Source organism: Chelonia mydas, chromosome 4, assembly GCF_015237465.2.
Source record: "Chelonia mydas isolate rCheMyd1 chromosome 4, rCheMyd1.pri.v2, whole genome shotgun sequence".
In the NCBI taxonomy this organism is placed as follows: Eukaryota; Metazoa; Chordata; order Testudines; family Cheloniidae; genus Chelonia; species Chelonia mydas.
The window spans coordinates 18,978,911-19,006,210 of record NC_057852.1 but is presented as its reverse complement, the minus strand read 5'-3'; the positions used below and the strand labels follow the sequence as shown (position 1 = coordinate 19,006,210).

Below are 27,300 nucleotides of genomic sequence, written 5' to 3'. Positions count from 1 at the left end.
CTTCTGCATAAAGAAAAGGAGTACTTGTGGCACCTTAGAGACTAACCAATTTATTTGTGCATAAGCTTTCGTGAGTTACAGCTCACTTCAGTATGTTATAGAATAGTTGTTAAGAGCTGGCCAAACTTTTAGGTCCAAGTCTGACAGGTGGTCATTAAAACTAAGTCCGCATCCCATTCCAACTATTTAAAAAAGGAAGCATAACAGAAGTAAAAAGCAAGCAAGAAAGAATACATAGATCACCCAATTTTTTTCTTCACTCATATTTGTGTATTTAAAAACAAAATGCCATCCATCCCACACCTTTATAGTTTTTTATTCTTGTGAAATGTTTCCTTTTTTGCTATTTTATCTTTTATTCCTGCTGTCTCTCCTTCCTATATGCTGTTGCTGAACTTAGGGAGAAGTAGCGTAAGCATTTGGGGAGAGTCATTTTGCTTCACCACTTGTGGGCTTTTCTGTTGTGCTTTGACTGCACTATTTTTTGTGGCAGTAAATCATATGGGGAAATGATTGCAGGCCACACAAAATAAAGGACAGTGCTAAAAGTTCAAGATGCTTGCTTTGGTAAATTATTTTTGTAAATTTTAGAACTCCTGTCTCCCACAGCTCGTTGTCCAGATGATGGAGTGTAGATTTTTTTAACATTGTCAATAAAAGCATTATTTCTAGGGCAGTCAAGCGATTAAAAATTAATTGTGATTAATCGCGCAATTAAACAATAATAGAACACCATTTATTTAAATATTTTTGGATGTTTTCTACATTTTCATATATATTGATTTCAATTACAACACAGAATACAAAGTGTACAGTGCACACTTTATATTTATTTTTGCTTAAAAGTATTTGCACTGTAAAATACTATTTTTTTTTCCAGTTCACCTAATACAAGTACTATAGTGCAATAATCTTTAACATGAAAGTTGAATTTACAAATCTAGAATTATGTAAAAGAAAAACTGCATTCAAAAATAAAACTTTCCAAAAAATGGAAAACTTCAGAGTCTGCAAGTCCACTCAGTCCTACTTCTTGTTCAGTCAATCGCTCAAACAAACATATGCAGGAGATAATGCTGCCCGCTTCTTGTTTACAACGTCACCTGAAAGTGAGAACAGGCGTTCTCGTGGCACTGTTGTAGCAGATGTCGCAAGATATTTACGTACCAGATGCGCTAAAGATTCATATGTCCCTTAATGCTTCAGCCACCATTCCAGGGCACATGCATCCATGCTGACGACGGGTTCTGCTCAATAACGGTCCGCATTGTTGTGGACTGACGCATGTTCGTTTTCATTATCTGAGTCAGATGCCACCAGCAGAAGGTTGATTTTCTTGTTTGGTGGTTCGAGTTCTGTAGTTTCCGCAGTGGAGTGTTGCTCTTTTAAGACTTCTGAAAGCATGCTCCACACCTCATCCCTCTCAGATTTTGGAAAGCACTTCAGATTCTTAAACCTTGGATCCAGTGCTGGGGCTATCTTTAGAAATCTCACAGTGGCACCTTCTTTGCGTTTTCTTGTGAATCTGCAGTGAAAATGTTCTTAAAATGAATAACGTGTACTGGGTCATCATCCAAGGCTGCTATAACATGAAATATATGGCAGAATGTGGATAAAACAGAGCACGGGATGTACAATTCTACCCCAAGGAGTTCAGTCACAAATTTAATTAATGCATTGTTTTTTTAACGAATGTCATCAGCATGGAAGCATATCCTCTGGAATGGTGGCCGAAGCATGAAGGGGCATGCAAATGTTTAGCGTATCTGGCACGTAAATACCTTACAATGCCAGCTACAAAAGTGCTGTGCAAATTCCTGTTCTCACTTTCTGGTAATATTGTAAATAAGAAGAGGGCAGCATTATCTCCTGTAAATGTAAACAAAATTGTTTGTCTTAGCAATTGGCTGAACAAGAAGTAGGACTGAGTGGACTTGTAGGCTCTGAAGTTTTACATTGTTTTGTTTTTGAGTCACAAAAAAAAATCTACAGTTGTAAGTTGCACTTTCACGACAAAGAAATTGCACTACAGTACTTGTACGAGGTAAATTGAAAAAACTATTTCTTTTGTTTATCATTTTTACAGTGCAAATATTTGTAATAAAAATAATATACACTGATTTCAGTTACAACACAGAATACAATATATATATGAAAATGTAGAAAAACATCCAAAATATTTAATAAATTTCAATTGGTTTTCTGTGTTGTTTAACAGTGCAATTAAAACTGCGATTAATCACGATTAATTATTTTAATTGTGATTAGTTTTTTTTAGTTAATCGCGTGCATTAATTGTGATTAATTGAGAGCCCTAATTATTTCTAATATATTTTTCCTCTGTTTGCTCCCCTTACAAAGGAAGGCTTCCTCCTTGGAGAAGTGAAAGGTGAAGCCAAGAACAGCATTACTGACTCTCAGATGGATGATGTTGAAGTTGTTTATACAATTGGTGAGTCTACTCTTGATTTCAGTGGGACAGTGCATATGCTTAAGTACCTTACTGAATCTGGGCCTCAGACTGGCAACAAAGACTACTGAATCTTATCACAGTGCTGTATTTAAATGTGGTATTTATCATTTTGTAAGATAATCTTTCATATTTCATCTTCTTTAACGTTTTGAAATTTTTACGAAAATATGAATGTAACAAAATATTTTATCTAATAGTTCTAGATATATGGAAACAAAAGTATGAGTTTATATTTTCTTGAATACATCTTCTGTACCAAGAAGTCACATTAAAAACAGATTCTGCCTCTGACTCCTTCTGTTGCCTTGAGTAAGTCACCTAACCTCTTTTGGACCAAATTCAATCCTGATGAAATCTGGCACGGTTTTGAATTCCATGAAGTTCAGCTCATTTAGACCAGGTTGACTTTGGGTCCTTTTTTCCATCCGTAAAATAGGTATGCTATTTGCTTTTCTCAGAAGGTGCTGTGAGGATTAATTCATTAATACTTAAGTGCCTCGAAGATGAAACGTGCTTACGTGTCAAAGACTGTTTTATTATCAGAGAGACCAGGTGGGTGAGGTAATCTTTTATTGGAGCAACTTCTGTTGGTGAGAGAGACAAGCTTTTGAGCTTACACAGAGCTCTTCTTCAGGTTCTATTATCAAGCAGGCTTTCAGATATTTCCAACTTGAAGTTTATTTAAAAACAAATTTCTGTGGAGGTATTAAGTGCTGGGAAGTCGTCTTATATTTTATATGAACCTTTGAGAAGAAAAAATGAACATAAAAGAAGCTGACCCTGTGAAAAAAATCACTTGAACATAATGTTATAAAAGTGAGTGCTGTTGTAAGACCTAATACTCCCCTCTGTAATGAGTACTACTGTGGGAGGATTTGGGCAAAGAAGAGGGTTTTGCATTTAGCTCTGAATGTTAAGAGGTTAGTTGTCCTTATTTCTTCTCGTAGTGAGTTCAATATTCTTGATCCAGCTCCTGTGAAGGTTCTGCATCCTATAGTAATGAACCGACCCCAGTGGCCAACAGCTCTAGTGCTTCATTGGAACACAGCTGTAGTCCAAGAGAGACTCTCTCTTACATAACCAGGATCAATTCCATGCAGGATGTTGAAAACCAGGAGAGTCACTTTGGACTGAATTATATATTTGAAAACATCTAGATTATTGTGAGCACTATAGAAATACAAACAATAACTTTCATTTATGAAACAACTATATTCTTGCATAAAAGTTTAACTGTAAGAATAATTCTGATGCTGAGTGCAAAACTAGAAAGAACATTACAGTTAATTGGTATTAGGTACATATTCTTATGCTCGATGGATCTGGGCCTTAACTGAAAAATACAAGGCAGTTTGATTAAGTGTATGTTTTATTTTTATTCTTGTTCTCAAAAAATGAAGAGAACAAAATGGGAAAAACTAGCCATGATTCTTGCTTGGCAAAGCACAAGGGGGAAAAAATAGTTTATTGAAAAACATACCTAAACATGTAGATGGTTTCCCTGTAGTCTTGAAAAACCACAGGATTATTTTTAAAGACTTACTATTTTATTTCCTGACCCAATGTGAGTCGATATTGGAGTTTAGTGTTTGTTTTAAAGTTTTAAAGGTCCCTTGATAAAATTTTTACTTCTCAGGAGGGTATGGCTATAAATATAGTCTGCAGAAGAATGAGAGTGCTGAGTACGTGGAGCCAGAGTAATATATTGTTTTTCTTTCAGATATTCAAAAACATATTCCATGCTATCAGCTTTTCAGGTTAGTATCATTGACTAAACATGTACAAAATTAAATGACGGGTTTCTACATCAGTTAAGCTCACGTCCTATGGATGAAGAAATAACATAGCTAGTGGTGAATGACGTATCAGCTTCTCCAAATGACACAGATACGAAATGCCTATGTATCCATTTGGTACAATATTGTATTAGTTTTAAGTACTTTTTATTAGATGTATAATGTGTGCATGTATAAATATATATACTGTATACCACGTGTGTTATGAACTGTAGAACCACGGTCTGCACTGTGCGCACTATGTAATCTTCCTGAGACTCACTCTAACATTAAAAATAGCTTCATTTAAAAACAAAAAGCAACTTCTTCCCACAGGTGTATAATTTCCCCCCAGAATTACACTGGCTCGAGGTAGTAACACTTTAAGGTTGGATATCTTATGACCCATCAGGGATAGAAGTGAAAGCATTAAAGCTTTATACTATAGGAAAGGATGTCAACTTATCAGTGAGCTACACTTCATTTGCTTCTAGTTGTAGAAGATCCTTAGATAACTGGCATTAAATGTGATGTATACAGAATCTATTTTAGGTCATTTTTTTTGTTTCTCCATGGCATGTACAGTTGAACTCGCAGTAGCAAGGTTCACAGGCAAAGGGATACGAAAAATAGTCCCAATAAAAAAATGTTATAACCCTCAAACATTTAAAATGTTTTATAATAAAAATGATGTGGCCAATACAGAATACATCACAATGGTAGTATAAAGGTTTTATTGGCATTCATTTGGGATTATTACAGGTATTCATATACCAGGATGAATGCTGTAGAAAAATGTAGATGAGCCCACATCACTCAATACACCCAGTCCAAACTCATGTTGCTAAAACCTTCAATCCACGCCACACCACACCATTACTGACTTTCTGTGGCCATGGTTCAGGAAAGCCCTTAAGCATGTAATAAATCCATCCTTATTCCATTTAAATATTTAAACCTGTGTGTCACATTTTGGGTGCAGTCCCTGTAACCCTGGGTGCCTCACAATGCTTTGCTGTTGTAGCTCCAAACCTGGAATGCTTACAAACAGCCTAATAGCACGCAGGTCACACACTGAGTGTCTGCATATAGCTATAGCTCTGACCCCAGCAGCCTGTTAGCAACACTGAAGTCACACTCTGGCTTCCACCAGCTATTGTGACCTCAACACACTCCCAGTCACAAATTTTCCCCAAAACATGTGATTTGCACTATCCAGCCCTCTCCTGGGCAGTTCAGATATCAGAGGTCCACTGGCACTGTAAGGAGTCAATATGCAACAGTTTGTTATTTTAATTGGAGTTACCAAAACAGTTCAGTTTAAACACAACACTAGGTTAGTATTGATTAAAACAGGGATCCGCAACCTTTGGCACGCAGCCCATCAGGGAAATCCACTGGCGGGCTGGAATGATTTGTTTACCTGCAGTGTCCGCAGGTTCGGCCGATCGCAGCTCCCACTGGCTGTGGTTTGCAGTTCCCACTGGCTGTGGTTTGCAGTTCCCACAGCCCCCATTGGCCTGGAAGTGGTATGGGCTTAGGGATGTGCTGCATCAAGTTTATTTAACTACTAAGAGAGATTTTAAGTGAGTACAAGTAAAGTCAGAAATGGTCACAAGAGAAATAAAGATAAAACACTTTCTAGTAGCTAAAACTTAACCAGCTAGCCTTGGCTCAAGGTAAAATCCTTAATTGCTGACCAAATTCTCAGGTCAGGAACTCTCCCAAAGTCAAAGGACTGGTTTCTTTGTCGTCTTAGGTGAAAGAGAGAAAGGGAGAGAACCCTTGCTGTGTTTTTGCATCTCACTTTTATAGTCCACTCACCCTTTGAAATGCATTTCCCTGAGGGTTACCCCGAGATAAAGTTCATTCTAGCTGTAAGGATGGAGATATGGTGTCTCATTGTGAAAGAGATTCTATGCTGCTGTTTGCTAAAATGCAGATCCATCTGTTCCTGCCCCCATTCTTTGCCACTTGACAGGTGATTGCCAATCAACTTTGATGATACCTGGCTAGAGGCATCAGCTTGTCCTTTGTCTTTGAGAAACCAGTTTACCCACTCCCCAGAGTTGTCTGGTAAACACATTATAGTAATAATTTCATCTTATGTTCATAATTGTTAATACGCATTTCATATAAATATTACACAAGAGTATTGATTATCAGTGTGGTGTTAGTTTTTAAATGATACCTAAAAAGGCATATGTTGCACAAAAATTATTACACTAGTGTGTGTGGTGTGAATGTGGGGTGCTTTTGGTCACACTGTTCTTAAATGCTTTGCTAAATTGGGGCCTGTATCTGTATTTAGAATGTGAATAACGGATGCCATTATTTCAATATCACTTTCAGACAGGCCTAATTTTTTTTTATTATTGTTAGGTGTAAACAAGAAAATCAGGATGTACTGGGAAGGTGTTTCCCACTAGACTTTGTTTTAATAACATTGGATCAGATTGAAATGAGGTGGCTGCTAGATTATTTTAAGAAGTATTTATTTTGGAATGTAACCTTTTATTCTCTGATCCTTCTTATGATCTCTTCTAGCTTTTATAACTCTGCGGGTGAACTGAATGAGCCTGAATTGAAGAAAATATTATCAGGTTGCAAAAAGGTATTTTATTTTTAAAAATAATCCATACTCTGGGGTTTTATGCAGGGTATTGTGCTGACTCAGTGTAATTGCTATGTTGATTCATATTTTAGTTATGTTTCATTCCATAATTTCACTTTAGGTACTTATTCCCTTTTGTCGTCTTTTCAGCCCATGACAAAAGTCTAAACTGTACTGAAATCTGGTCCTCACAAAGCAATCCTTTTTTTTTTTTCTTTTTTATTTAGGGGAATACTTATTCCCTCTTCTGTGCTGCTGTTGGATTTTTTTTTTTTCTCATCTCCCAAGTGAACCATTTAAATGTTGCAGTGAGATCATATGGCCTCTTCTGTATTTGGATCAAAGAAGTGTTCTTCAGTTCAAACAGTTCATTTGAAACACAGATAGTTGGATTTCAGTTTATTGGAATTTTAGTACATGCATTGGAGGAGTTTGCCCTTTCATTTACTGAATCAGAGTGACATCCTCTTGTCTCACTTAAAATACAAATAGTTTATTTTTCATCAAACGCCCTTGCTTCAGAACAGAATATATAAACAGGATGACACTGCAGTCGGATGGGGAGGTGTACTGGTACAGGGCCAAATTTGGAGTAAGCTTAATGGTTTGGGCATAAGCTTTGAAAGCGAACCAGTTTTGATAGATTTATATTCTCAGCATGTGAGGGGTATGAAATGTTTTCAGTAAGGCCTCAACTCAGTAGAACGTATAAGCGGGGTAGTTCTAATGGAACTACTTGTGTTTAAGTGATTTGCTGAATAGGGATGGTACTACTTGTGTGTTTAAAGTCAAGCCTGTTTGCTGAATCAGGGTCTACGATCTTAAAGAATTCCAATTCAGTTCAGGGCTGACCCCTCTTCTGACTTTTTCACACGTGTGTGTTTTGTTATATGGTTGTGTAATTCTAGGGAATGGTAACACTGATTAGATAAATCTTTTTTTTTTCCTACCCAGAATGTGATAGGCTGGTACAAATTCAGACGTAATACAGACCAGACAATGACATTTCGAGAGAGACTTCTTCACAGAAATTTACAGTCATACTTATCAAATCAGGGTCTTGTCTTTCTGTTACTAACTTCCAGTGTAACTACAGAAAGCTGTTCCACTTACAGATTGGAACATGCTTTGCACAGACCACAAGAGGGGTAAGTACCACTCGGTTGTTGTTCTCTCTAATTCTAGTAGGACACAGGGATGTATGATAGATATGCTGTGACTTTCCTTATGCTATTCATTTTTCTAGTACTTCTCACCAAAATTACTATTTTTAATGCCAACATTGACTGATTCACTTAGGAAACCTGTTGATTTTCTTCATGAAAACAATCTTCAAGTAAACTAGACAAAGTTAGCAAAACAGATTTAGAAATGATTCTTTATACTGATAGATCCTCCCCTCTCCCTTGTAATTTGGATGGACGTCTTTCTGTACATTTTTCTCTCTCTAGTTTCTTTCATTTGAACACTCTGACCCCAACCCTTGGTTTTCTCAGCTCCAAGTTTTCCGAGCTGTATTTGCAGCCCAAGATATAATTAAGTGATCTTGTAAGTCTTTATGTTCTGTCATCGTATGTTTTTTTGTTTGTTTTTTTGAGGAGTGTTATAGCAGATGTAGAGAAATCTTTAGCAATGACTGTTCTTAGCCTCTGACAAAGTTCACCTGGCATAGGCAAAGAACAACATATGCCAGTTCCTGTATTGATATTATCGCTCTTAATTTGTATCAAATTAACCACCAAGCTCTTTAAAGTATTAGCAATTCTTTTTAGACAATCTGGGAACTCAAGTCCTTACCAGAAGCAACTATCTACATTAGAGTGGGTCATAAGTTTTCTGACAGAACATTTTTGGAAAATGCCAATTAGTTGTTCTGTGGGAATGTGTATATTTTGTCAAAATTCTGATGGAAACCAGGCAGGTTTCCGATGCGACGGAACCCTGCCTGGCAACCTGCCGGGTTCTGCCATTTTGTCCATCTGACTTCTTGGCAGCCCTGGTTCTCAGGCTCCTGGCTCCTCAGAAGCACCATCTCCTTTGCAGCTTGCCTGGGAGGCTGGCTGGGAGCCCTGTTTCACAAGCTCATCTGCATCCCTAGTTTCCAGGCTCCCAGGGTTCCCCTGCTTCACGTCAGCTCTCCAGGTGGCCTGCCTCACCTGGAGAACTTGACAGCCAGGAATCCCAGACCAGGCTGCCTGGATCTTGGGGTGCCTTCCTGTCATCAGTCTGGGGGTTTTCCTCCACCAGCAGCAAGGCTGGTTGACAGGAAAGACAGGCAGCAGTGGCACTGGTATGTTCCCATATTGGGATATTCCCTTCCACAGGAAAGGACATTTTATTCTGATTCGGACCAAAATCTCAAACTCGGTTTCCTGCCGGACAGATACTCTGTTTTCTACCCAGCTCTAATCTGGGTGTTTTGTATCTAGCTTGTTCAAGCTGTCATGTCAATGCCTACCAAATTTTTCCTAGTACATATTATGTTGAATTTTCCTGTTATCTTTCATTACATTTTGACATCTTATTTCTTGGCACTTTTTATAAATGTTGCAATTTGATACAACAGCAGTACAACAATCTCTCTAAATTGGTCTTATGGCTTCATTCATCAACAACATAAACAGCAGTTTAAGTAAATTCAAAAAGCTGGCTTAATACAGTAGTTCACAAAACTATTTCATTAGTAAATTAACTCAATTTTTTTTAAGAACGCTTGTGTTGGTTTTGTTTATCTATTTGAATTACAAATTGGCCTGTCTCCCCTTTTTTAAAGGTAATTGGCACAGGGTGGAAATTATTTTGGGACTTTTTTGATGTTTTATAATCTATAAAGAGGCTGATTTTTCTTTTTTATCTTTAAAAATATCAGGAACATCAGGTCTTATCTTCCATATTTTGAGATTTCATTGGAGGCCCCCCGAGGAATGGATTTGGGAGACTTCTTCGTCATTAATTAAGAGGCTGGATGTTCAGTCTTTGATGAAGATCTTTTTCCAAATATTAATTTTGGCATTTATTTTAAAACACAAATTCAGAATGCTTAAAATTGAATTAAATAAGAATCACTTCCCCTTTCAGTGAGCTTTCCTTTCTTGATACCTGTGATGTCAGAATCCTACTCACAGCCTTTCAGGAAAAAACGGAGTAGGCAACTTAATTTCCAATGTAAAAAAATATTAAAAATAACAAAACTTTCAGGCCACCTTTCTGCATGATAAGAATAGAAAAGAGGAGGAGGCAATTTTCCCCACTTTTATGGGTCATCTTTCACAAACAAAGCTTTGCTACTGTCAATTGTGTTGACCAAACCTTCATTGCAATAAGTGGATGATGTTAAAAGGTGAAGGTAAAAGAAGCATGATCCAGCCAGTTGACAGTAGATCAACCATTTGAACATCACATGAAGTATATGGATCTGAAGGAGAATGGAAGTCACTTATCCCAGAATGAATAAGAAACAAACCATGCTCACACTGGAAATGGTTTACATTTGATTCCTTTGCATCTTTTCCCTGCTAGCGCTTAGAAACAGATTGTCATAACCAATCATCATTCAATTTTTAAGACTCTCTTGCTTGTGTTTAAAGAGTTCCCTTGATTTCTTTGCAAACCAATTGATGCCATGCTGTCCTAACCAAAATCCAATTTAAAAAGGTATAAATTAACCTTGAGAGACATTGCCAGGTAGCTTTGTCCTGAAACTTAAGTTTTACAAAACCTAAAATTAAAGGGAGTGCCTCAGTTCTGAATGACAGCTTTTTTTTCTTGTATTGCAAATGACACTTTAAAATATTATACCTGAAAGAAACAAATATTTTGGTTTTTGCTGTTTAATTAGTATGATTTTACATTTCAGCTTGGACAATGAAAGTAGATTAATCAGTTTCTAATCTGTTTCACTTGCAAGGTACGGTATCATAAGCTATCTCAGTGCTGCATATGTGAGTTGCAAATGTTGTAGGTCATGTGTTTAAAAATGATGTCTCCATTTAAATAAATTTAAATAAAAACATCAGTCTTCTAATTACCTAGATTTTGTCTGTGTTCCTGCCTGAGACTAAATGTGGAAGCCTGGTTTTACAAAACCTAGCTTTTGAACCAAATCTAATTTTACACTATATCTCTAATACAAATGTCTTCATGGCTTTTTAACATTTCAGTTGAATACAGTGTGGCTTTTATACAATGAGGGGGAATGTTTAGATGTAAACAAACACTACAGTTAACACATCAGAACCTAAAAGTAAAAATGCCTCAAAACTAACTGAAATATTTTGATTCATTGTCCAAAAAATAAGTGTAAATTTAAATAGTACAAATAAGTAAACTAATCTTTAAAAATACCTTTTTCAATAACCAGATTCAAGTAAAAAAAAAACAGTAAATTACCTAAGGAAACATATGAATTCTCTTTTTGGTATTTTACATACTCAAAAACATTTAAAAATAATAACGTAACCTTAAACATGGGAAAACTTGTGGAAATGTGACTTTAACTGGACTTTTGACCCATGTGTTAAATTTGAGATGTCATGACAAAGAGCCAGATCCTGTAAGCTATGTATGCCGTCAGCCATGTAGAGCCCAACTTCAGTAGGGCTTTACAAAGAATTTCCCCTTGCGGAACAACTTACAGGATCAGAGCCAAAATACAGAAACCAATGTCATTTCCAGTATTTAAAACATTGAGTAATAGTTCATGATAAACTTATTGTGATGGGGGTAGGGCCATGCTTTCCAATTATAGGGTACATAATTTTAGCATTTGGGGCCTGCTTCAAAGCCCATTGAAGTCAATGGCAGTCTTTTCGTTGACTACAGTGAGCTTTAGAGAAAACTGAAAGTGAACATCTTCATCAAGTAGGCTTTTTACTCAGAGCAGCTGGTGTCTCCCCCAAGGGGGAAAAATCTATACGAGAGTCACCTAAGAGAGTCTCAGATCTTCTGGGCGTGCTTCATTTGTGGCTCAACAAAGTTAGTTTCACTACCTGATCCACTAAGAAAACTGACCATTTATTCCCACCCTTTGTTTCCTCTTTTAACCAGTTACTGATCCATGAGAGGATCATCCCTCTTATCCCATGACTGCTTATTTTGCTTAAGAGCCTTTGTCGAGGGATCTTGTCAAAGGCTTTCTGAAAGTCTAAGTACACTATATCCATTGGATCACCCTTGTCCACGTTTGTTGACCATCTCAAAGAATTCTAATAGATGGCTTTTGTAAAGGGAGACCATGCCTCACCCATGTTGACTCTTCCCCAACATATTGTGTTTCTCTGTGTCTAATAATTCTGTTCTTTACTATAGTTCCAACCAATTTGTCTGGGACTGAAGTTTATTCCTCTATGAGAATTAATAAAATGGAATTCTGCACCTGTATCATATATTTTTATAATAAAGATGATCTTTCACAGATACACTACTACTTCTAAAACTTACAATGATAAAATTATTATGTTCTTGCTTTTTTTAAAAAGTCTTTTTCAGAAAGTTCCTCTAGTAGTTGCCAACTTGGGTATGGCAGAACAGCAAGGTTACAGAACTGTGTCTGGCTCCTGTATTTCTGATGGCTTTGGCAGAGCAGTAATAAAACACAGGTAGGAGTGATGTACTTTTTTCATATTGAACTTGTTTCTTCTAATGATATTTTGTATATTTCAAAAACTGACATACTGGGAAGGAACCAGCAGTTTGACACTTTCAGAATCATAAAGAGTGAGAAAAAATATTTGTATTAAATTTTACCTACAGTATCTCATCTGATACACCCCAACAGGTAACCTTCATAACTGAAAGGTTTCATATTAAATAATATGTGCCAAAGACGATTTGTAGGGTAATTGAACTCTTCTTCTCTAAATGGAAATCAATGACCAGTTCACAATTTTGGGTCTGTGCTTCTTTGTATCCAGATGTAGAATGCTTCATAGGTAAAATTCTAACCCATTTAAACCTCTTCAGCAAGTGATGCAACCCTAATTTGCTAGCCAGGTATAACTGTTAGGGACTTATTCCTTCACCCGCTCACTGCCCTGGTCCTTCTCGCATGAACAGAGAGCAACAATACCTGAAGTCCGAAGGTGCAAACAATTCAATGTTTATTGGGGTGAACTTCCAGCAAGCATGATTCAAGTTTCCTTCCTCAGTGTCTCGCAAGCATGATTCCAGTTTCCTTCCTCAGTGTCCCCCTTCCCAACTCTGACACCACAGAGCCTTGCCTGTGTCCCTGTTCCCATTTCCCCCCCTTAGCAAAACATGATTCCAATTCCCCCACCCCCATTCCCTGTTCCCATTCCCCCCCTTATTTCCTGATTGACTGCAGACTATATAGTAAAACTTGTTCTGCTTAGCCATACCTTAACAAATCGTTTTACTGAAATTTAATTAACCAATTCTAACATATTGTAATATGATTATCTAACCAATTATATCCCACCACCTTAATTAGCTTACATCCAGCAAAATTAATTATACAGCAGCCAGAAACAATCACAGAACCAGACAGAGATTACACAGACAAACAATAAGGAAATGGGGACTAAAGTGATAGAACAACAAAGAAATGAGGAATTCACACCTCAGCTATTGATAAATGAGTTCTTGCCAGACAGGTGTCAGAGTAGCAGCCCTGTTAGTCTGTATCCGCAAAAAGAAAAGGAGTACTTGTGGCACCTTAGAGACTAACAAATTTATTTGAGCATAAGCTTTCGTGAGCTACAGCTCATGTTAGTCTCTAAGGTGCCACAAGTACTCCTTTTCTTCTTGCCAGACAGGATGCTGTCAAACTAAGTTTCCTTTATATCTTCTAGGCTCTTCCCTTTCTCTGGAGGTGATGGGCATTATCAGGACAGGATTGTATTCCTAACAGCCAAATAGCACCTTATTTCAATGTGACTAGTTTGGAATGTAAGGATGTGACCATACACTTCCCAGCTTTTGGCTGCTCCTGCTGCTTAGCCAAAGGCCTTAGCCTAAGAACAGGGTCTCAGACTGTCACAGTAAAAGAGGGCCCTTACACGGGCAGACAGTGATTTTGATTCTTTCTTTTATACCTCTATAACTAGCTAAGTGATGATAATACACCTAAATTCTTAAAGTATAGACCTTTGCAGACAGGCCTGAATATCTATATCCTAATAACAATAACAATCACTGAGTAAACTTTTGTTTTGTAATTCACTGCTTTTCCATAACTTTTGGCCAAGCTCAGTTGTCATAACAAATTGAATTGATACTGTCAACTTCAAAATAATGTTGTATACAAAATGTCTTTACCTACATTAATGATAATACTTTAAATTACCAGTAAATCCAGTTTACTTTGCTGTAATGCTCTTTGTTCTTTGCATTTCTATAGATTGGCCAATGAAGTTGAAGTCATTTTCGTTTAGTTGATTTTTCATATTCTTGGTGCTGCTGGATTTTTGTTTTAAGAACAGTTTATTTAAAAAATAAATCTAAGCAACTGAACCATTTCTAATGGAATTTAAAAAGTCTACGGAAATAATTCTGTTCGGTTTGTAACATCTTGCTTTTACAAAAGCTAAATGTGGGGCCAGATAAGAGTTTTTCCTTTACAATAATATTACTTTGCCCTCTCTCACCTTCTGAGGATCTGACAATGATTATACTCACTAACAAATTAAACATCTTGACACACCTGGAAAGATAACTAGAGACTATTCCAATATCACAGTTGGGGAACAAAGGCACAGAAGTTAAATGACTTGCCCAAAGCCACTCACGAGTCTGTAGAAGAGATGGGAATACAACCCATATGTCATGAGCCTGTGTTTTAATCACTTGCTAGACTGTTCTTACTATGAAATATTTTGTAGCATGGAGACTACATCCTTCACATAGAGGGACAGTCTCAAATCTTTCTCTAATGTTTGGTTTTGCAACTGGCTGGTGAGATGTTTCATGTAGCAACTTGGCATTGTGCTCCTGTATACCCTAATAGGTCCATCAATGGCTTTTAGCCAGGATGGACAGAGATGGTTTCCCTAACCTCTGTTTGCCAGAAACTGGGAATGGGTGATGGGATGGATCACTTGGTGATTACCTGTTATGTTCATTCCCTCTTGGGCACCTGACATTGGCCACTGTTGGAAAACAGGATACTGGGCTAGATGGACCTTTGGTCTGACCCAGTGTGGCCGTTTTTATGTTCTACAGTACCCCTACACAAGGGACTCTCAGCAGCTTTCCTCTGGGCACTGCCCCCTGCACTGCTTTATCCCTGCATCTGTTACTCTGCCCAGCTTCGTCCTGTGGGCTTTAAAATATAAAAATATATGGAGATATACTTATCTCATAGAGCTGGAAGGGACCTTGAAAGGTCATAGAGCCCAGTCCCTTGCCTTTACAGCAGGACCAAGTACTGTCCCTTATTTTTGCCCCAGATCCCTAAATGGCCCCCTCAAGGATTGAACTCACAACCCTGGGTTCAGCAGGCCAATGCTCAAACCACTGAGCTGTTCCTCCCCCTGCTTGGCCTATTCCTGAAATAGGTTCAATTCTGCACTACTCTCTCCTTCCCCAGTATGTTGTCCCTGACTTCTCCCAGCTCCCTCTCCAGAAGACTGTTCTTGTCTGACTGCCTGAGACCTTGACCCCATATAAGCAGGGGGGAGAGTGCAGTTGGCTGGAGAGGAGGGGCACACATTCTCCTGGCTTGCAGCCTCTTGCCCCCACACTTGCTCACTACTGCGTGAGAATGAAAGGAACAGATCCCTGTTGCTACCAAGCTGCCTCCAGTCCCCCCTGCTTCACCTGTCCACAGAGTGCAGCATTCCTGCTCTGCACATGAAGGGAGCAGCCTCTGTGCGGGAGTCAATAGGCCCTGCAGCTGTTTCTGTTGAGGACACCCAGAACTGTAGTCCAATCCTAACAGCTAAGGCTACTGTCAGTGGCACTAGCAGCAGCAGCAGCAGCTAGAAGCCCTGTGCTACCAGGAAAAAAAAGGTATAGAACCACAGGTATGCTGCATGCCTGTGTTTCCCTTAGTCTGAGAACCTCGGCTATAGATCACTGTACAGAGATGTATTTAGGTTATTGACTTGTATGTGCGTTATCTAATCCTTTTACCACAGATTCTGGATCTGAGGAGAGGATAAAAATCACAAAATATCTTATTTAATAAAAGTGTTAAGAAACAAGTATCTCCCCATGAAAGGTGTACTGGAGTCCAGAGACCTACAGTTTATAATCAAACACAAAAGTAAAAGCCAAAAGTCCACTACTGCTCCTCATTGAAAATCCATTATGCTTAAGGAATTACAGCTGATGTAGACATCTATGTTAGACTTTAGTGGACAAAAGCATCACTCGGTACACATGCACAGTTAAGTTTAATTCTATAATGGGCTTCTTTCTGTGCCCAAAGGTCAGAATTTTTTTATGAAGATGGATCACTAAAAGAGGTTCACAAGATTAATGAAATGTATGCCACCTTGCAGGAGGAATTGAAGGTAGGTCATTAACTTTCAGAAAAGCACATGTCAGATCGTAGATGTTAAGGTAGCACTGCAAACAAGTCAAATATTCACACTGGAGGTCCTGATTCTCATTTACATTAAGGCAACCTAACATAGCACAAAGAAGCCTTAAAGTGACTGTAAATATAATTTGTTCCCCCTTCAAGGTCTTTTTGTACTGCCAACATAATGTAAAGTGGCATTATTTTACCTGAGATTTAGATCCAAGGTGTCTTGTGCAGAAATATGCAAATATAAGGGAGGTGGAAGAAAGACTTGGTATAAAACAGTTGACACCATAAGTCATACAAAATCTAGCATTTCCGTTAACTGCTTGGATGATTACAAACAATGACCCAAAACAGTGGAGAACTTGAGTTATTTGCTGGGATCTCAATGCAGGGCTTGAAAAATGTACCTGATACAAAAGATGGACTGTTGCAGAAGGGACAACCAGCTAAATCCTAGGGTAGTACCAAAGAAGGCAAATCCCTTCCTTCCATCTGCTGAAAAGGGGCAGGGTACTGTTATTCCAAGTAGGATGCTCTGCCTGAGTCTGCCATGTCAGTCAGTCATACCTGAGGATACCGGTCTTCTTCCTCAGGCAGCTAGAAATTTAGATATCTACAACACCCTCTTTTTTTGTGAGGGGGAGGAGTTCACTGGCTACTGTAAGGGATTGGAATGAGGAGAAGGGTGCCCTCTGCTACTCTACTCCCAATCTTGTCTTTTAGTTTCTCCTCCCATAAATATCTATGCCTTCCACACCTGTCTTTCCAAAGGGGAATTCTGGATTAAGCAGTAAAACTGGTGGAAACATTAATCTGCCAGGTTACGTAAGTGTTAACATCTCAGAGGAAACCGAGCAGTGAATGAACTGCTTGGAGTGAGATTGAAGGTGACAACCTTGAAAAGTTCACAAATTAGCATATGGGTCTGCTCCTAAGTGCTGGAAATTCTATTTAGGAAACTTTCTGGGCATAATCTATGAATTTCAGTACAACATAGCCTTTTTTTTTTTTTTTAAATTTCCAATCCCTGTGGTTGTGAGGATTACATCAAATCCATATTTGAAAAGTTAACTGATAATTTATTGAGTGGCAGCTGTAGTGTCTTTGGTGCAGTTTATATCTTTTCCAATGAGCAAAAGAGTGATAGGTAAGATACTTATGATTTCACGTTACTATTCAATGGAAGCTTACAGCAAGGTTTTCAGACTTTTCCCTAATTCCAGATAAATTTATATCTTGCTTGCTCAAAGATGATCTTTCAGGCACTTAGTCCTAAGGGAAACGGGAGATATCTTAACAGTGCTTTGAAGTCTAATGAGGAAGCACAGTAGTTTTCCATTCCCCACAAGAAAAAAGTGTTCCCAAACAGGGATCACTGGACTGCACTGCAGACTATGAGTCACTCCTGCTAGACTATATGGAAGACTTGGGTTTTGGCTACTGTGTTAGAGAAATTATTAAGCTTTTTGTAGCACAACTAGCTTTAGTTAAACTTTGTGTTCAGTCTAAGAGGAGTTCCTCAATATGATTATGGTACAAGAAACAAATGTCAGAATTTTTGTATTAAGCACAGACTCATGTCAAAGCTTCTATCTGGGCAATACCAAACACAAAATCATGGAAGTCTGGGATTTGTCCAATAACTTTTGCAAATATCAAGAAAGAAAGTTGGCTCCTTATCTGGTAATGAGCCTGCAATCACAGTTTTTAAAATTAATGAGCTCTTGCATTACTTTTTGGAAATTGGTCTTGAGAAAAATAAGTAGATAGTATGGCTATTTAGAAGTAATAAGGATTATAAATACTGTTTTTAAAAACAAGAGAAATTAAATGTGAATCATCTAGAGTTGCTAATTAGTATGCACCTCAGAGTCAGATGGGAACAAGGTAGTTTACTAAGCTGCTGGAAATTTGTAAGTAGTATCATGATTTTAGACATCAGAATGGAAGGGGCTAGGGGAAGAACTTTCTTTTAAATATTGAGAAAGACAACTTTACCATTACTAAAGTCGCATCCAGGGGATAAGTTCCAAGCACAAAAGAAACAACTGAATCTTAAGCACTATATACACAGGATTAGAGAGAAACTTGGCTGTCCTTTTAAATTGAGACGAAAAATGGTGAAAGAAGGAACACCATTCATGTAACTTTTACGGACTTCAGTAAAGCACATGATACAGTACCTCACTTTCTTGAAATAGTCATTCAAAGTTACTTGGACAGGAGTACTGCCTGTAGGCCTGCAGAGTGCCACAAATCAATGTTAGGTTCATGTTTTTAAAACCAAGTGAATTCAGTTGTTAAAAGTGGTGGAACTAGGAGTAGTAACATGAAATTAAACAAAGTAAAACATGGGAAATTTCAAGTGGTATTTTGAGTAACCCTGATGGGAGAAAGTAAACTTGCCTCCAAAGGAAAACAGATGAAGTGCCATTTCTTGAATTTAAAAGTAGACTGCATAAAATACTAGAATATACTGTAGCAAACCTTCTAGGATTATAGGTGGAATGGACTACAAGATTTTTTAAGTGTTTTCCAGGTAGTTGCTGATTCAGTAATCTTACCGTTCACTATACCCACAATGTTGCTTTGTATGTTTTGTTTAGTAGTATTGGATCTTTTCTTTTTTTTAAAAAAAAGACATTGTACAATGTGTTAACTTTTTTTTTTTTTAAGGATGCCTTGAAATTTATCTGGAACACTTAAATAAATAAATCCAATATAAGACTGACTTAATGACTACAATTGAATGTTCAGTAGAATTGACTTCTCTTGCAGAAGATATGTTCTAAAGTAGAGGGCAGCGAACGATCAGTAGAGAAACTCCTAGCAGAAGTGGACCAACTAAAACAAGAAATAAAAAGAAAAAAGGAGCCAACACAAACTTCAGGTAATGCAGAAAGATAATCAAGCCTCTCCATGGAAATATGAGTTATGTGACAAAACTGGACATGTAAACAATACTTAATATAACTAGGAGGAATCCATAAGACATGAAATTTCAGCTCTGCTTATCCCACTAAATTCAGTCTGGTCTAAAAACCCTAAAATATGGAATTAATTCTAGAGTCTACATTAGTGAGTAATCTCTACAGTTGCAATTTTGGAAGTTTGCCACTAGATATTAAACTAAATATGAAATGCCACTCATTACTAGCACTTATCTTTATTCTCAGTGTATCAAAAAATAAAATTTGCTAGCCATTGAATTTTTTTGCAAATGGAGTCTGAAAACAGTTTGGATATTTGTGTTTAGCCACCATCACTTTCTAACTACCAGTCAAAAGAGAAACTTAATACCTTTTCTTGAAAGGAGAAAGTTTGCTAATCATAGTAAGTTAATTTATGTATATGAACATAATTCAATAGAGAGGACTATGCTGGTAATGTATAGAAATTAAAAGGACTATTCTGCACATTAAGCCACTCCAAAACTTTAAAACAAAAAGGCGACTGAACACTAATGATGGGAATACTAGAAAAGGCTAGTTTGAAATTCTTATTTTTTCTATTATTTAGGAGAGAACAAGTGTGTTTCAGATGAACCAAAGGAGAATGTTTTCCTTTGTCAAGCTTTACAAACATTTTTCCCAAATTCTGGACTTCAGACCTGCATTGTTTCCTTAAAAGGCAGGCAGATTTCTAAACACTGCTGTAACACGGACCACAAAATAAATGTCATGGACAAACTGACTCTAATGCAAGAAGACAGTGACTTTCCTGAAGCTGGAACAAGGCACATAACCAAGCGTAAAGCTAGCGTCACCACAGCTGGACGAAAACCATTCAAGAAATCACGCTCATTGCAACTTCACCATAAGTTACTTAAAGGGGACCAAGACAACAGAGACCAAGAAGAAAAGCTTACAATGAGTGGTACTGAAACAGAGGAGGAAACTTTGGAGAAACTTAAAGACACTAATGAATATCCACAATCGCCAACTTTTTAATCCTTTTGGGCCAGGTGTAGGATTTTCCTCAGGGTGACTACTGCTGCACCAAAAAACTGCTGCCAACACATTTACTATGTTCCATCAATTGACAGTAGGGCTAAACTAATGTATTTAAGTATCCTTTTGTAAAAATTTTTACATGTACAACAGTTTTTTAAAATGCAGGTATCTTATTTGGAAAATATAGAGCAGAGTCCAGATTACATTCCCTCACTCTGCATTCCCTTTCTCTCAGGGCTCACAGTAGGAAGAATAGTAGTAGAGTACAGACATTGAAAACTGAAGAGCTGCTGCAACTGTCAGGGTTGAGATGTGCTGTACCTTGCCTTTTTAAGTGATGATATGTACTTATTGCTAAGCTATTGCTGAAAGAGGCTACCACCACATTTAGGATTTGCTCAGCAGCAGCTGAAATAGACAGTGCCGAAGCAGCTTGGTATCTGGGTCTGCTACAATGTTATGTTAACAGCAAAGGTTGCTGTCTTACTCTAATCACTTGCTCTCTTGCATTCTGACCATTTATATCTTTGGTTTTACTTGCAAATTGCTCCCATGATGAGCAAGTTTAACTCCATGTTTTCCCTTACTTCAAACTCAGAAAGGTATGGAGTAGGGTCCTGCTGCATTTTAAGATCAGATTATAATGCAGGAAAACAGCACACAAGCGTTTTGAGACGTTTCCTACAGGTTTTAAGTTCTCTATTGCAAACATGGAGAACTTTCTCTCTTAATGAGTGCTCAGTTCTGTTATTTGTTATAGTGTGTAATATGTCACAACTTCTTTCTGGCAGTTATGTAGAGGAATGCCAAGCATTTTGGGTAAGAGTATAACTGACCGGAGCATCCGTTCTAAAATTGTTAGTATTTTGTTACAGATGTAAAGGTTCTGATAGTAATGAGTACATAAACATTATAAATAACTTTATTGTTTTATGCACAATTTACATAACTTACTCCGGATGCCTGATATCACAAATTTTGGGGTCATTAAGAAATGTTGGATCCTTGTACACAACTGGCATAAATCCTGCAAGAAATTAATACTGGTGTTAAGTGTTTAAATAAAAAAAATAATTTTGTCTACAAAAACTAGTTTACAGCTATGCTTACCAATTACATGAGCTCTTTTAATGGCTTTTGAAATCTCTTTCTGTTTCTTCCCACACAAGCCTGTAAAGACAGGTTTTTAGCATCTTATTTCAGGTATCCAAATAATAGATGGAGGTTGGTTATTAGGGATTCCCTCGGGACTTTTTTAAAAAAAAAACCTTACTAGAAAATAGATAAATGAGATTACAGAAACTATTACTATGTAGAAAGTGTACAATTCAAATGTTTGAATTCCTAATCATGAAAATACCCAGTTATATCACATTACTCAGTGGTTTCACAGTGGACAGTAATTCTTACCACTATGATGGTTAAATTCAAAATGCTAAATTTTAATATTAGCCTTAAGTCAACACTTGTAATAAGATAAACAAAGATTACTCGTTAAATTGACATTAGACTACAGCTTACATACCTGTTATATGTCTGCCATAAATGCGACCAGTATATGGAGAAACAAACTGGGATAGAAGCTATTGAAAAAGCAAAAAGCTTAATAAATAGTCTTGCAAACCAGTAACTTTAAACACTAATTTTTTTTAAAAAGTTGTATTTGACACTATTGTATGCGCCCTATGTTATGGCATATGACGTTATTTGCCTTAAAGAACTTATCACAAGAATAACTTGCTGGCTTTTAAACCAGAATTTAAAAGCCATGTATATTAATGTTCTAAATATGATCACCTTTTCTGTGGCGCTCATCTTAGTTCTTTACAAATATTAAGAAATTAATTAGCCGCTCACCTCCTATGGTTACTATCATCTGCATTTTACACATCAGGAACTGAGTCACGCATTAAGGCCAAAAGCATCTACTAGCTTTGGAGGTCCAGTTTGAGAATCCTATGGCATGATTTTTCAGAGTACTCCCATTAATCTCCGTTCCAGTCGTGAGTGCTCAGCACTTCTGAAAGTCAGAGCCCTAAGTATCTCAAAGAGACAACAATTTTTCGGCTGTGCCCTTTTGCAAAACTGAAATTTTCCTTAGGAAAATAAGTTTTTTACATACTACATTAGCAGCCAAATGAATACTAACTTCCCCTACAAGCTAGTACATTAAGCTCTTCACTCTTCTGAATGTCATGCTTCACCCACACAACCCTGTTGTGAGTGTCTCCTCTAGTAAGGATAGGAGGCCCAAACTATTCTGTACATCAGATTTCATTCTTCTAGTCACTCATAAAGCAAATGATAGTTCAGCTGATCACTGTCATAACCACCTGCCCCTTGTGGAGAGCCCTACAGCATCAGTCTAGCTTTGCATACCATAAAATCATACCTGTGCCCCAAATACTCCCCCCAGCAGTGCCGTTGGAAGCAAGGAAGTGAAATTGACTGTCAATTTAGCTCTGCTTCTGCAGGCGCAGCATTTCCTCCAGCTAGTACAAAGAGAACAAGCTAGTGGGGAGTATTGCTCACATTCTCCCCCAACTTCATACCCTTCATTTCTAGAATTGAATCCTTCTAGTCCCATTTTCCCCTGGTTCCTCCTGCCTAAATAGCAGCTTCCCCACAAATAAAATTGACCAAACAATTGCCTGAGACAATCACTGCACAAATTCATATGGTAAAGAATCTCACCTGTACATTCTTGTAGTCTACATTTATTCCACACAAGACACATCTTTTAGGAGGATCCTTATAGGGGTTTTCCATTTGAATTGGCTGAAATAGGAAGTAGTTTATTATTCTACTTCTTGATTTCTTTGGAACACAAATAAAAACGTTCTGGAAAATTGAAATGAAGGCTGATTTTAAGACTTAGCAATAGCACATGTCATTAGAGGTGGTTTCATATTGCAAACCCAGACCTTGGCTTCCCAAGCTGCCGTAGGTTAAAAGTAGGGCGGTTGATTAATCGACGTTAACTCATGCCATTAACTCAAAAAAATTAATCGCAATTTAAAAAATTAGTCATGATTAATCGCAGTTTTATTTGCATTGTTAAACAATAGACTACCAATTTCAATTTATTAAATTGGATGTTTTTCTACACTTTCAAATATATTGATTTCAATTAAACAGAACACAAAGTGTACAGTGCTCACTTTATATTATTTTTAATACAAATATTTGCACTGTAAAAATTATAGTTTTTCAGTTCACCTCATACAAGCGCTGTAGTGCAATCTCTTTATCGTGAAAGTGCAACTTACAAATGTAGATTTTTTTTGTTACATAACTGCACTCAAAATAAAACAAGGTAAAACTTTAAAGCCTACAAGCCCACTCAGTGCTACTTCTCGTTCAGCCAATCGCTAAGACAAACAAGTTTGTTTACATTTATGGGAGATAACGCTGCCCACTTCTTATTTACAATGTCACCAGAAAGTGAGAACAGGCATTCGCATAGGACTTTTGTAGCCAGCATTGCAAGGTATTTACGTGCCAGATATGCTAAACAGTCATGCTTCGGCCACCATTCCAGAGAACATGCTTCCATGCTGATGACGCTTGTTAAAAAAATAATGCATTAATTAAATTTGTGACTGAACTCTCTGGGGGAGGAGAATTGCATGTCTCCAGCTCTATTTTACCCGCATTCTGCCATATATTTCATATTATAGTAGTCTGGGACGATGACTCAGCACATGTTGAAAAGGAGGACTTGTGGCACCTTAGAGACTAACAAATTTATTTGAGCATAAGCTTTCATGAGCTACAGCTCACTTCATTGGGTGCATTCAGTGGAAAATACAGTGGGGAGATTTATATACACAGAGAATATGAAACAGTGGGTGTAACAGATTGATCAGGTAAGGTGAGCTATTACCAGCGGGGGGAGACGGGGACCTTTTGGAGTTAGAATCAAGGTGGGCCATTTCCAGCAGTTGACAAGAACGTCTGAGGAACAGCGGGGGCCGGGGGGGGGGGGGGCGGGGGGGGGGAATAAACATGGGGAAATAGTTTTACTTTGTGTAATGACCCATCCACTCCCAGTCTCTATTCAAGCCTAAGTTAATTGTATCCAGTTTGCAAATTAATTCCAATTCAGCAGTCTCTCGTTGGAGTCTGTTTCTGAAGTTTTTTTGTTGAAGAATTGCCAAACAGACTCTCAGTACAGTGTGTATGGTAACACCCATTGTTTCATGTTCTCTGTGTATATAAATCTCCCCACTGTATTTTCCACTGAATGCATCCGATGAAGTGAGCTGTAGCTCACAAAAGCTTATGCTCAAATAAATTGGTTAGTCTCTAAGGTGCCACAAGTCCTCTTTTTCTTTTTGCAGATACAGACTAACATGGCTGCTACTCAAACTCAGCACATGTTGTTCATTTTAAGAACACTTTCACTGCAGATCTGACAAAATGCAAAGAAGGTACTAATGTGAGATTTCTAAAGATAGCTACAGCACTCAACCCAAGACTTAAGAATCTGAATCCCCTTCCAGAATCTGAGAGGGACGAGGTGTGGAGCATGCTTTCAGAAGTCTTAAAAGAGCAACACTCCGCTGCGGAATCTACAGAACCCGAACCACCAAAAAAGAAAGTCAACCTTCTGCTGGTGGCATCTGACTCAGATGATGAAAATGAACATGCACTGGTTTGCACTGCTTTGGATTGTGATCAAGCAGAACCTGTCATCAGCATGGACACATGTCCCCTGGAATGGTGGTTGAAGCATGAAGGGACATGAATCTTTACTACATGTCTATTTACAATGTCTTTCTGGTGACATTGTAAATAAGAAGTGGGCAGCGTTATCGCCCATAAACGTAAACAAACTTGTTTGTCTTAGCGATTGGCTGAACAAGAAATAAGACTGAGTGGACTTACAGGCTCTAAAGTTTTACATTGTTTTATTTTTGAATGCAATAATTTTTTTGTACATATTTCTATATATTTGTAAGATCTTTCATGATAAAGAGATTGTACTACAGTACTTGCATTGGGTTAATTGAAAAATACTTTCTTTTGTTATTTACAATGCAAATATTTGTAATAAAAATAAATATGAAGTGAGCACTGTACACTTTGTATTCTGTGTTTATTGAAATCAATATATTTGAAAATGTAGAAAACATCCAAAATATTTAAATAAATGGTATTCTATTATTGCTTAACAGCACAATAATTTGTGATTAATTTTTTTAATCGCTTAACAGCTCCAGTTAAATGTAGAGATACTGATCTTGTCTCGAAGGCACTTTTTTACTTGTATGTATGGACCTCATCATCTTAGTATTGAGCATCTCCCAGATATTAAAAAGATAGAAAATTGTAACTCTTCCCTCCTCCCCACTTTATAAAAGAAATGGCTTTTAGTTGGTTCTATGTAGCACCACCATGACAATTGCTAAAACTCAGTACGTGGAAGCAGTATGTTTCCTGGTTCCCTTCCTTGCTTGAAGGATGCTCCTCTAGGATTTACATAATGGAGGGATGAATGTGACTATATTAAGGCAAGGGGAGGAGGAGGGGTGGCTGAGTGAGGGGGTGCAGAGACACATGGGGACCGGGGCAGATGTGGGGTCTGCATGGGGGAGACTCCCTAACAATCCCCCCACCCCAAAAGCAGACTGTTCCATACTTCTCACACCCACACCCAACAACCCTCCAGGTTCACCTCCAGGCTTCTTCCCAGCAATTACTTCCCTCTTCCTCAGCTCCTCCATTACCCCTGATTCCCCCAAGCCTTTCCACTCCTTCTGAGGGGTGCAGGAAATAATTCATTTAAACTACAATACAGAAACTAATTACTCAAATTTATATATTAATATGCCTACTAAGGAATCTATTTGTCAAAAAGCATTTCCTGAATCTTTGTTGTTGTCTGTATTGTTACAGACATACTTGTAGACAGGTATTTTGAAATAAATTACTAAAATTGAAACTGGCATGATTATGTTATTTTGACAAATAAAATATGCAGAACTTTTTATTTTTTGGCACAGAATTCCTCCATGATTAAACTCATACTTTCAAGAGCTGTTTTTCTCAGCACTGCAAGCTTAGTCAACTACAAAATATGTCAAGTTAAAGCCTTCTTACCAGATCCACTTTGTGGGACACCTGTTCCTGCTGTGAACTATATCCCCTTCTCCACAACACTGTTGCCAGAACAAAATAAAAGTTACTGTTAAATCACTTTACAAATACTGCCTCGAAACAAAACAAAAAAACAATTTCCTGCCTAAACTGAAAGTTGTGCATCTTCCAAGGGGGAAAGTGGGTTGATTGTAGAAGTTTTTCCACTAAGAGATTAGGCACAGGGTCGGGAGGACCCTTCACTGAACTCTCAACGTCTTCCCCTGCTCTTTGTTTCCCTATTTTAAAATAGTCTTGCAGGTGCGTTCACAGTTACATTTCTGAAGTAGGCAGGAGACCTACTGGCAGCAGGGATCCTGCAAACAGCAACCTCTAGCTCCATCAGTGGGCAGGCGAACCCACCCTCCCCCCTACACTTGACCAGGGCAGGGGCGGTGACTCCGCGAGGCCACCGTCGCCCGCCTGCTCCGGGGGACACTCCCCGAGGCTTCAAAGGAGAGACACCCCAGAGCCCACCGGGGCGCGCCCCCCGTCCGCGGCGTTGCCACCCCAGAGGGGTCGGCGCTCTGCGGCCCCGTCACGTTGAGGGTGGAAACTGGGAGCAGGAGAATTGCGCCCGCTCTGCCGAGGCTGCGGCCCGGCCCGGCGGAGCCGGGGCTCCCAAGCCGCAGAGAGAGTGCGGACACCAGCCCAGGTGCTGCACGTACAGGCCCTCCCGCCCCCGAGGCCTCTCACCAGAGCAGGAGGCGCTGGCTCCTTGACCAGCTGCCAGGATCTGCTGGAGCCTCCCCCAGCCCCGGGATGAAACCACTAGGATGGCCGCCATCTTCCTCCCGCCTGGCCCTTCACGGCACCCGTCCGCCTGTCACTACACTGTAGCGCGACCAACAGCG

At 38.3% G+C, this 27,300-nt stretch overlaps 2 protein-coding genes across 3 annotated transcripts in view; one reads left to right on the top strand and one right to left on the bottom strand.

Annotated features, from left to right (window-relative positions):
• Nucleotides 1-21,753, top strand: part of ABRAXAS1 (abraxas 1, BRCA1 A complex subunit) — a 23,376-nt gene extending 1,623 nt beyond the window's left edge. The window contains exons 2-9 of one of the 2 annotated variants that reach the window (XM_037896792.2): nt 2,362-2,452; nt 4,194-4,230; nt 6,796-6,862; nt 7,817-8,010; nt 12,340-12,459; nt 16,251-16,335; nt 19,131-19,242; nt 19,872-21,753. In XM_037896792.2, coding sequence (XP_037752720.1) covers nt 2,362-2,452; nt 4,194-4,230; nt 6,796-6,862; nt 7,817-8,010; nt 12,340-12,459; nt 16,251-16,335; nt 19,131-19,242; nt 19,872-20,302 — 1,137 coding nt within the window. In that variant the 3' untranslated portion in view covers nt 20,303-21,753. The remainder of the gene's footprint in view (nt 1-2,361; nt 2,453-4,193; nt 4,231-6,795; nt 6,863-7,816; nt 8,011-12,339; nt 12,460-16,250; nt 16,336-19,130; nt 19,243-19,871) is intronic. The other variant, XM_037896793.2, reaches the window with a different exon arrangement.
• On the bottom strand, nt 21,212-27,300 carry MRPS18C (mitochondrial ribosomal protein S18C). The gene is made up of 6 exons (XM_027827968.3): nt 27,143-27,300; nt 26,411-26,469; nt 23,000-23,083; nt 21,831-21,888; nt 21,416-21,475; nt 21,212-21,332 (listed from the first exon to the last, which is right to left on the bottom strand). The coding sequence occupies exons 1-6, from the start codon at nt 27,231-27,233 to the stop codon at nt 21,256-21,258; spliced, it is 429 nt and encodes a 142-aa protein (XP_027683769.2). The 5' UTR covers nt 27,234-27,300; the 3' UTR covers nt 21,212-21,255.